Source organism: Nanorana parkeri, unplaced genomic scaffold (genome assembly GCF_000935625.1).
Source record: "Nanorana parkeri isolate BGI_ZX_2015 unplaced genomic scaffold, ASM93562v1 scaffold1455, whole genome shotgun sequence".
Taxonomy (NCBI): Eukaryota; Metazoa; Chordata; class Amphibia; order Anura; family Dicroglossidae; genus Nanorana; species Nanorana parkeri.
This window is the reverse complement of record NW_017307723.1, coordinates 399,661-410,492: the sequence shown is the minus strand read 5'-3', so window position 1 is coordinate 410,492 and position 10,832 is coordinate 399,661. Positions and strand designations below refer to the sequence as shown.

The 10,832-nt window shown below is 43.0% G+C and overlaps 1 protein-coding gene across 2 annotated transcripts in view; it reads right to left on the bottom strand.

The window, feature by feature from the left end:
• Positions 1-1,481: 1,481 nt before the first annotated feature.
• Positions 1,482-10,832, bottom strand: part of VTI1A (vesicle transport through interaction with t-SNAREs 1A) — a 208,223-nt gene continuing 198,872 nt past the window's right edge. For both annotated transcript variants that reach the window (XM_018570109.1, XM_018570111.1), the window contains 2 exons: positions 2,910-2,980; positions 1,482-1,555 (listed from right to left, as the gene is read on the bottom strand). In XM_018570109.1, coding sequence (XP_018425611.1) covers positions 1,490-1,555; positions 2,910-2,980 — 137 coding nt within the window. In that variant the 3' untranslated portion in view covers positions 1,482-1,489. The remainder of the gene's footprint in view (positions 1,556-2,909; positions 2,981-10,832) is intronic.

Below are 10,832 nucleotides of genomic sequence, written 5' to 3'. Positions count from 1 at the left end.
CTGAGGCTTAAATGCTACAACCCAAAGTCCTCACAACTTTTTGGCCAGTTCAATAATCTGCATATAGTATCAGCCCACGGATTGCTACGGTGTCTTTGTCATCTCTCAGCAAATCGAAGTATAAAATGCATGAAAAAAGGCAAAAAATACACAAAAATATCACTTTAAAGAGTCAGTTTACCCAAATCTGATATTTGGTGTTTGGTGCATGCTGGAGAGTTAGACCCCATGACATTGTGTTCGATCAGAAACTTTTTTGGGATGATAATGTATCTTGAGTTCCCGGGTCTGTACACCTGTTGTACCCATTATGAGGGGCTCCCACCATCCCTGTGCTCAGTTCCTGGGTCTGTACACCTGCTGTGCCCATTATGAGGAGCTCCCACCATCCCTGTGCTGAGTTCCCGGGTCTGTACACCCGCTGTGCCCATTATGAGGAGCTCCCACCATCCCTGTGCTGAGTTCCCGGGTCTGTACACCCGCTGTGCCCATTATGAGGGGCTCCCACCATCCCTGTGCTGAGTTCCCAGGTCTGTACACCTGCTGTGCCCATTATGAGGGGCCCCCACCATCCCTGTGCTGAGTTCCCGGATCTGTACACCCGCTGTGCCCATTATGAGGAGCTCCCACCATCCCTATGCACCATCCCCTCCCAGCACATTTAGTGATGTATTAATGATTACAGAGCTGCATTGATTTGAGTCTATTATGGAGCGCATCTTTAACAATGTATAGGAGAAAAAAATCATCTAAATCAGGTTAACAATATGACGGGACGCTGCTAGGAAAAGAATTGAACCATAGTTACATAGTATTTGAGGTTCAATAAAGACATAAGTCCAACCTATTGCGTGTATGCATTTATGTTTGATCTGGTGTGTGCGTGTGTATAAGTCCATGTGTGATTTTGCCCTTAGCAGTACCTGTACCCCTGTATGTTATGCTCTCCGAGGGACTCGTCCAGGAGTCTCTTGAATGATTCCACACTCTTAGCTGAAATCACTTCCTGCGGCAGAGAGTTCGAGACACTAACCGCTCTAACTGTGAAGAACCCCTTGCGCCCCGTGTGTAGAATTTTTTTTATACCAATTTTTAGTGTTACGGAGCTAACCGTAAACAGTTTGTAAGTAATGTTGCCGTCGCCGTTGAACAGTTTATACAAGAAAATCATGTCCCCCCTTAATCTCCTAACCTCCAAAGAGAACATATTTAAAGGAGAACTATGGGGTTAAGTCCAAAGCATTCCCTTCTTAATGCAAGACAGGACTCCGCTTGCTTTGTTTACAGCAGCCTGGCACTGCGAGCTGTCCAAAACCTCTATTCAAGCATACGGCCCGTGAACAGCAATCTGAATAAATACATTTATGTCCAGAGATAAAAACATTGTATGTGAAGCTTTCTGCAACATTGAAAGATTTGTCATCTCATGCAGCGGGATTTCACGCACGCCGACCAGCGTGGAAGAAGGAAACATCTCCCTACCTTTGTCTTACCTTCGTAACATTCCCGTCAGAATCCTGGAGCTCTTCCCCAAATTTGTGTCGGTTTCCCTGAGCTGAGGAGGGAGAAGAAGGTTTGAGTTTTCACATCACAGACGGCGATAGGAGATCAGTAAGAATAATGGAAACCTCCTTGTGTGATTGGAGCCCCAAAACGGGTCCGGACCTTTCAAAACCCTCTAGAGAGCAGGAACAGAACCTCCAACCCTCACAATGTGTGAATTACTATGGAGATGAAGGTTCAACTAGACCCGTACAAAGGTTCCAATACACACTTGTCCTGTTTCATGGTCACACCGCAATACCAGACTTAGACAATAGGTGGCAATGCAAGTGGATAATAACAGCAAGTTCACGCACCCCAAGGAAGAAAATTAAATCTTGGCTCTGGCCTCTGCTGCTTTTGGGAGGCACGGGCATTGTCCCCCTAATTCCAGGCAGATATGGGGGCTTGAAAGCCTGCAAAAAATGTAATTGCAAGGGTGCGTTCTCATGGGATTTTGAGCTCCTGGTTCTGTTGGGAGACATGGTGACGCCACCAATGCCTCCCATAGGTGTCAGCTTGGGACCAAGCTACTTTTTTTTCTGGTGTGTGTGTGGGGTTTACAATGACCTTTTAAAGACATTTGTGGGGCAGAGGGTCTTGAAAGGTCACTTTTAAGGTTAAAGGATAACTTCCCATCCCATGGCCCGGGGAATAATACCCAAAGATTGTCCAGCACCAGGAAGGGCCACACAGTGAAGATCTCAAGAGGCGAGCTGAAGGTCAGTATTTAGGTAAGTGGCTGCCAATAAAGTGGGTGAGGGGAACAAAAAGTTTGGGCTTCATATATTCTTTATTTCAATGTTTCGCTCACCCCCTTGATTGGCAGCCACTTACCTAAATACCTACCTTCAGCCCCACCATTGAGATCTTCACTGTGTGGGCCTGCCTGGTGATGGATGGCCTTTAGAGTAAAATTTTAGTCCTTGATAGAGTGGAGAGGTGTTATGAACTTGTATTTGTTGGTTGCTATCTTTTTCCCCGATGGGACGATTTCCTCTCACTTCCTGCCCTGAAAAAAACCCTGCTCTGGGCTCACCCTAAGCCCATTGGAAGATCTCCCCCCACTAATCCTACTCTGGTGACAACTGTAAAATTGTGGATTTCCCATCACTGGGACAATGGTCACCTGACCAAATAGAGAGGATGAATCTCGCCAGTGGGGACCCGAGATGAAAATAAAAACCCAACGAGGGTCTCGCCCCTCAACCCTCAAAAACAGTGGTCTGTTGTTACATAGTATTTGAGGTTAAATAAAGACACAGGTCCATCAAGTTCAACCTTTGTGTGTCTGTGTGTGATTGTGCGTGTGTATGTGTGTCAATATGTATGTGATTGGGCATGTGTATGCAGACACGGTGACTTACTCTCTCTCTCGCTCTCTGGATCTTCTCCCGGTCTTGGCTCAGGTTCTCCAAGATATTCTGTCCAATTTGCTCTGCGGAGACATTAAATGGGAGAATGAGCATTGTGACGCCACCCAAAGCATCCAAAGGTGGTCAATTATTAAGAGGCAATCAGATTATTAAAAGCTATGTTGTACTCTATATGTGTTTTGGGTCGGCCTTGAGAAAGGACTCTGGATGCGTCTCAAAGAGTCCTTCCCCAATAATCAGAAATGTATCCTCAAGTTTGCCCTCTTGAGCTGGACATACACTGCTAGAATTTAGTTTTATACATTCTGTCAAAAGCTTTCATCAGAGCATTTGCTCCCGGCCATCATCGAGTCAACTCATTTCATTTGGAAACCCTTAAAAATTTCCTCCAGACCGGCTACTTAAATGGAACGCTGGACGTTTTGAACGGGTTCCTCTGAGACCAGCACATGCACATTACAATGTGGACAATTTTATTCCAAACATAAATCTCATTAACAGTTAGAATTATATTCGTTCAGATGAGAAGCAAGAAAACATTTTCCATCCCGCTGCTTTGAGTTTCAAAAACAAATTTTGTTTACATAGTTACATAGTATTTGGGGTTGAATAAAGATGTAAGTCCATCAAGTTATGGGTTGGACTTGATGGATGTATGTCTTTATTCAACCCCAAATACCATGTAACTATGCAACAAGTCCAACCTATTGCGTGTATGCATTTATGTTTGATCTGGTGTGTACGAGTCCATGTGTGATCTTGTTCTTAGGCGTACCTGTACCCGTGTATGTTATGCTCTCCGAGGAAACTCGTCCAAGAGTTTCTTGAATGATTCCACACTCTTAGACCCCATTCACACCTAGCGACATACCTTTTGCAGTGGATCCGCACGGCCGGGATAGCGCGATTTTCGGGGCGACGATCCAGCGACGGTAGCGCGACCTTCTGTGCAGCGTCTCAGTATACCGGCTACAGCTCCCTATATACTGAGCCTAGGGTGACGGGAGGAGGCTAGTTTGTGTCCTCCCTTTACCCTAAGGAGAACTATGGGGAAAAGCCCTGACCCCATAGTTCTCCTTTAACCGCTCTAACTGTGAAGAACCCCTTGCGCCCTGTGTGTTGACATTTTTTTTCCACCAATTTTTGGTGGTGCCCTGTGGTCTTTGTTACGGAGCTGACCGTAAACAGTTTGTTAACAATGTTGCTGTCACCGTTGCACAGTTTATACACGAATATCATGTCCCCCCCTTAATCTCCTCACCTCCAACGAGAACATATTTAATTTTAACAGCCTTGGTTCATAGTTTAGGTCCTCGAACCCCTTAATGAGTTTTGTTGCCCTCCGCTGGACTTTTTCCCCACTATTAAAAAAATCGAACAAATGTTCCAAAAACAAAACTTTTTGAACAAATTTTTACAGGCATCTGAACTAATGAATTTTGCCAATATGAATTCCTGGGCGTCTGCCCTCTCAGCCCACAGTATCCACTCCCTAACCAACGTCAACCTGCACAATGATTACACATTATAAATAAGGCCCGTAATTCACCTTTTACCGAAATCTTTTAAATTGAATCCATTTTCATTTTACATTCTGGAAGATCCATCAGAGGAGGTGCGACACCCTTTTGTCGGTCACAGCTGCCATGGCGCGGGTGGCAGAGACTGAACTCCAAAAGGGAAAACTTATGATCAGATTCCAACGCGGGTAACTCAGGAGGACTCATCAGCCCACTGATATCGCTGAGATCACTTTCAAAGTCCAACTTGTAACATTTTATATGGAGCAGAGATGGCTGAGAATCTCTGCCAGGTTTTTATAGCTCATTTATTTTTATAACGAACTTTAAATAATTACCCCGTATATGACTTTAATGGTCAAGGATGGCACATGCTTTCCGGTCAGCGTTTCCACCAAGTTATGTTTATGGTCAGCCCTGAGAAAGGAAGCGCAGATCCCTGAAACATGTTGGGTTACCATTAGATCTTCATCTACATCAGGGGCAGGCAAACTCCGGCCCTCCAGTGATAGGAAAGCTCACAGATATGTGTTCGGCATCGATTCAAAATATGAAGAACTTGAGCTAAACGATAATCCGGCACGGCGGTTTCACACCCGGCGAGACGAGAGAGCGGACGCTTCTCCCGCCAAAGGTCCGGCTCTACACTTTGTCCGTGCAGGACGCGCAGAATTCTAAGTAAGACCCTTTTATAAATGGCAGGACAAAAGCGCAGCGTACGCGAGTGACCCCGACACAGCCGAGGCATCGCCAGCTCAGACAGCCGCCGTTTCACACGAGCGGGATAATACGATGATTTACTGCGGCTTTATATCACTATTATCAGACGGCGTCACACCTCCATATCGCAGATTAGACAGAGCGCGCCGGAGTGCGCTCTCCAGAGGAAACTCACAGACAGTTCTCAATTGTTAGCAAACAGCAAGGTCACCGTGTCAGAATGAAAAAGAGTTATAGAAATGACTTTTACTTTTCAGTTTCGAGCCGCCGAGCTCAAAGAACCAGCGCTGGGAAAGCCGATGTTATGGTGGAAACTATGCAGCGATATCGTTTTTCCAGTATTGAGTAACGATATTTATATTTCGGTAGTCGCCGATACCAAAGACCGATACCGGCACTTGCGCTAGCATGGAGCCGGCTTCCTGGGCAATCAGGAAGCTAGGTGGCGTGTCATTACCCACCCCCTGGCTTCTTGATTGCCCCGGGAAGCCGTCTCGACGCTTTTTGGGTGGCTCGATGCTGATTGACCGGGAAGCAGGCTTCTCAGCCAATCAGCATCGAGCTAGCTGTTTGGCAACCTGGCTTCCTGAGTGGCCGGAAAGCCGGCTCCATGTTCCTTTGTGGCACTGCCGGTCAGAGGAAATCCCCCTCTGATCAGAAGTTCCAGTTATGGGATAAGTATTGGAGCATTTGGGCATTACAAGCCCAAGTACTCAGTATCGGCACCGGTACTAGTATCAGTGCATCCCTAATAATTAGGGTGTGTGACTGGGGGGGGGGCATTAGAGTGTAAGTTCTTGTGGTGCAGATACTGATGTGACTGGCTCTCAGTGTTCTCTGTACAGCACTGTGGTCTATGTCAGAGCTATATACATGTATAATAATAGTGTGTGACTGTGGGGGGGGGACATTAGAGTGTCAGCTCCTCTGTACAGAGACGGATGTGACTGGCTCAGTGTTCTCTGTACAGCACTGTGGTCTATGTCAGAGCTATATACATGTATAATAATAGTGTGTGACTGTGGGGGGGGGACATTAGAGTGTCAGCTCCTCTGTACAGAGACGGATGTGACTGGCTCAGTGTTCTCTGTACAGCACTGTGGTCTATGTCAGAGCTATATACATGTATAATAATAGTGTGTGACTGTGGGGGGGGGACATTAGAGTGTCAGCTCCTCTGTACAGAGACGGATGTGACTGGCTCAGTGTTCTCTGTACAGCACTGTGGTCTATGTCAGAGCTATATACATGTATAATAATAGTGTGTGACTGTGGGGGGGGGACATTAGAGTGTCAGCTCCTCTGTACAGAGACGGATGTGACTGGCTCAGTGTTCTCTGTACAGCACTGTGGTCTATGTCAGAGCTATATACATGTATAATAATAGTGTGTGACTGTGGGGGGGGGACATTAGAGTGTCAGCTCCTCTGTACAGAGACGGATGTGACTGGCTCAGTGTTCTCTGTACAGCACTGTGGTCTATGTCAGAGCTATATACATGTATAATAATAGTGTGTGACTGTGGGGGGGGGACATTAGAGTGTCAGCTCCTCTGTACAGAGACTGATGTGCCTGTGGGGGGGAGGGGACATTAGAGTGTAAGCTCCTCTGTACAGAGACGGATGTGACTGGCTCAGTGTTCTCTGTACATCACTGTGGTATATGTCAGAGCTATATAACTGTATAATTACAATAGAACTATGGACAGAGGTGCAGTGGGGACATGGTGTATGTGCCTCAGGGGTGGTGACAGATGTGAACAGCTCGCGGTCCTCTTAAATCTGCAAAACTTATGAACACCCTAAAAATGAATTACATCAAAAAAATTGAGTATTAATGTTTCTAATGTGATTCTATAATATCTGAATATTGCTGGAAAGAACATTCCGAAAGCTGGAAATAATTATGATTAATAAATAAAAAATAAGTACAAAAGTAGAAGAAAAAAAAAATTGCAATATTTGGCCCAGGTTAAATTATTATTATTATAGAGGATTTATAGAGCGCCAACAGTGTGTGCAGCGCTGTACAATATAAAGGAAGTCATTACAATCACAATACAATTCAAGACAAGATGGTAAGGAGGGCCCTGATCCTGAGAGCTTACAATCTAAAAGGGAGGGGCCAGTGATACATGAGGAGGTAGCTGTGATTAAAAACAATAAAAAAAAAAAGGGAGAAAGAAAAATAACCCGGAGATGTCTAACAGCCTTTTAATTCACCCCCCAATCCCGCTCTCCTCTCTCCATGCGACTGGTTCGATTTAGCTACCGTCCATTAGCGTGCCACTGCCGGGGTGAACGGAACGGAAAAATCTCGTGTCACTTTGATAAATCGCTGCTTCCTGGGCCAATTGTGGAGGACAAACAAGAATCAACAGACGGAGGCACGGGGGCATGTCGAGCAGAACATGTCAGAACAAAAAAATGTATTTTGCTACATCTGATTCAAGTTTGATGTTTCTTCTCCGTGCAAAAAAAAAAATTAAATACATAAAAATTCACTCAACTCCACTGGGGAGGAGACTCGCAGACTCTTCTCAAGAGCTCAACTTTCGGCATCATTAGAGGGGGAAAAAATTTGTAAGGAAAATGTGTGTTAATTAAAAATGGCCGCCCTACATTTCAATGGACTCTTTGATACTTCCGATGTTTACTAATTTACACTCCCCTCCCCCACACCAATCCTTGAAAAAAGTGGCTAAAAATTGCAGCTGATATTTTAAAGTTAATCTTCGGCCAGCCTGAGGTTCCTTTCATGTGCGGCATTTCCAAAAGTTCTCGGCCATTAAACTTTACATACCGACGAAAAAAAAAAACATTCTCATTAAAGCCAAGTTTTGTTTTGTAACGGCTCGGAGAAACTTCCTTCAGATCGCAACAAGTCGCGCGGTTGTTGGCCAAGTTCGGGCAGGAACCTTTCAACAAAAATGTAATATGTAAAATAAAATAAATAAATAAATATTTCGGTGCCAGTTCCAACATTTCTATTAAGGGTCATAACTCAGGTGTCGGTGGAAAGTAAATTTTTTTTAAAAAACATTTTACATTTTCCGAAAACCACCTAACGCTCATTTTTCTGACTTTTCTATTTTCCAGTTAAAAAAAAAAAGAAAAAAAAATGTCAAAGAAAATTTGGAAAAAGGAAACTTTTCACTCGGCTGTAGATCCTCCAATCATCTCTGACACTGTCCTTCCGTCTGGAGGGGGGCTACGCCTGTTCCCCATGGTCCCCGTGTGTGTTGTAAAGTAGTCATCGCTCCAAGCTCCCCCACCCGGGATGGACTACAATCTCAGGTTTAGTTTACGAATTTGTATTGAGATTGTAGTCCATCCCGGGTGGGGGAGCTTGGAGCGATGACTACTTTACAACACACACGGGGACCATGGGGAACAGGCGTAGCCCCCCTCCAGACGGAAGGACAGTGTCAGAGATGATTGGAGGATCTACAGCCGAGTGATACACAAATAAGATACATTGTTGCTCAGAGTACAGGGACCTGAATGTATTTTTGGGATTTATCTCCGGAGTTTAGCGTCACTTTAAGTCTGGACATCAATAAACTGATGTAGGGAAACCTCCATAAAAAAATTTGATGAACATTCTTTGGATGGATGTGAGAACCTTTGCAGTTCCTAGATCATAAATAAATCCCCCAATGCCATTTATTAATGTCATCTGATGATCAAAATGATTTTCCAATTATATCTGCCGAGGATCATTTTTAAGATGCAAATTAACTTCTTGTTTATAAAAATAACTACAAATGATATAAAACATCAGTTTGCTGCACGATTTTTGACTTTGGTTTGACTTTTAGATTGTAAGCCCTCAGGGGCAGGGCCCTCCTTACCCTCTTGTCTTGAATTGTATTGTGATTGTAATGTCTTCCTTGTATTGTACAGCGCTGCGCAATACAAGGGCGCTCTATAAATCCTATATAATAATAATAATAATGATATGTTAACAAAATGATGGTTTATATAATTTGTAGCTATTTTAAAAATCTTTAACAAATATTAATGACAGGATCCATTTGTGGCATTCAGTTTGTATACAGGGCTTGCTAGTAAGAAAGTCCAGCACTGCTGCATGCTTTTTGACTTTTGTTGATTGATCCAATCCAAAGTTTATAAGGTATCAAACTGATGGTTTATAATATTTGTAGTTATTTTAAAAATCTTTGCCACAAATGGATCCTGTAATTCATATTTGTTAATCAGTTTGTATGCAGGGCTTGCTAATAAGAAAGTCCAGCACTGCTGCATGCTTTTTGACTTTGGTTGGTTTATTCAATCCGAAGTTTATGAGGTAACATGTAGCAAGCCCCGCATACAAACTGAATGCCGCCAATGGATACTGTAATTAATATTTGTTAAAATTTTTTAAAAAATAACTACAAATGATATAAAACATCAGTTTGCTGCATGCTTTTTGACGTTGGCTGATTGATCTAATCCAAAATTTACTTTTAGATTGTAAGCCCTCAGGGGCAGGGCCTCCTTACCATCTTGTCTTGATTTGTATTGGAATTGTAATGTCTTCCCTATATTGTAAAGTGCTGCACAAACTGTTGGTGCTAAATAACTCCTGTATTATAATAATAATAAGTCCAGCACTGCTGCATGCTTTTCGACTTCGGTTGATTTATCCAATCCAAAGTTTATGAGGTAACAGTGCTGAACTTTCTCACTAGCAAGCAAGCAATACAAACTGAATGTCGCCAATGGGTCCGGTCATAAATATTTGCATAACGATTTTATACAAATATAAATAATATAAATGATATAAAACATAATAATATAAATGATATAAAACATACAATAATATAAATGATATAAAACATATAATAATATAAATTATATAAAACATCAGTTGAATAACTTATAAACTTTTATAACTATTAAAACAAGATAGACAAATGGTAATAATAGCTGTTTAACTGAATATTTCCTAACTGACTATAAACATTGGAAGAATAAAGAAAGTAAAAAATAAATTAATTAAGCACAAGTTTTGGTGTAACAAAAAATGTTAAAAAAGATTTAAGAGAAAAATCCTGCAGACGCAGGTCAAATAAGAGGGGGAAAAAAAATGGGGGCACGGTGACAGTGGTGACTTCTTCTAGAGACCGGGCTGCTCCCGAAGTTCAGGCCTCGACCACGGAAGGTCTGGGAAAAGTTGAACTTTTTCTCTGACGGTACAAAAGCCACCTTGGGGTCGTCTGCTCCTCAGCCCAGCAGGCAGCTTGATGCAAGGCGCCCTTTGAATACAAATTAGCGATGTATAATCGCAGCATATTCATAAGGCCTTCGCCCTCTCCGGTGAATGCTGTATTATTCATCGCGCGTGCCCCGACCCCGGCTCACTCCTGTTCTGACAAATCATACTTGATTAAGACAAATCTTTATTAGTTAGCTAGTCAAGTTTCTCATTTATCATTTGCAAATCTCATTTTCCTTTTTTTTTTCCTTCTTTTGGGTGTAATAGAAGTGGTGCAGACGAGGGGCCCCCTTCCTCCTCTAGACATTAAAAAATTGCTTGTTAAACAAAAAATAAGTGCTAAAATGGAATACAGGGGGTATATAATAGATGATAAAACACAGCTTTAATAAGTATAAATTACAAGCAGGGCCAAGCAAACAAAGCAATTATTTAGCCAGGATTCAAGAAG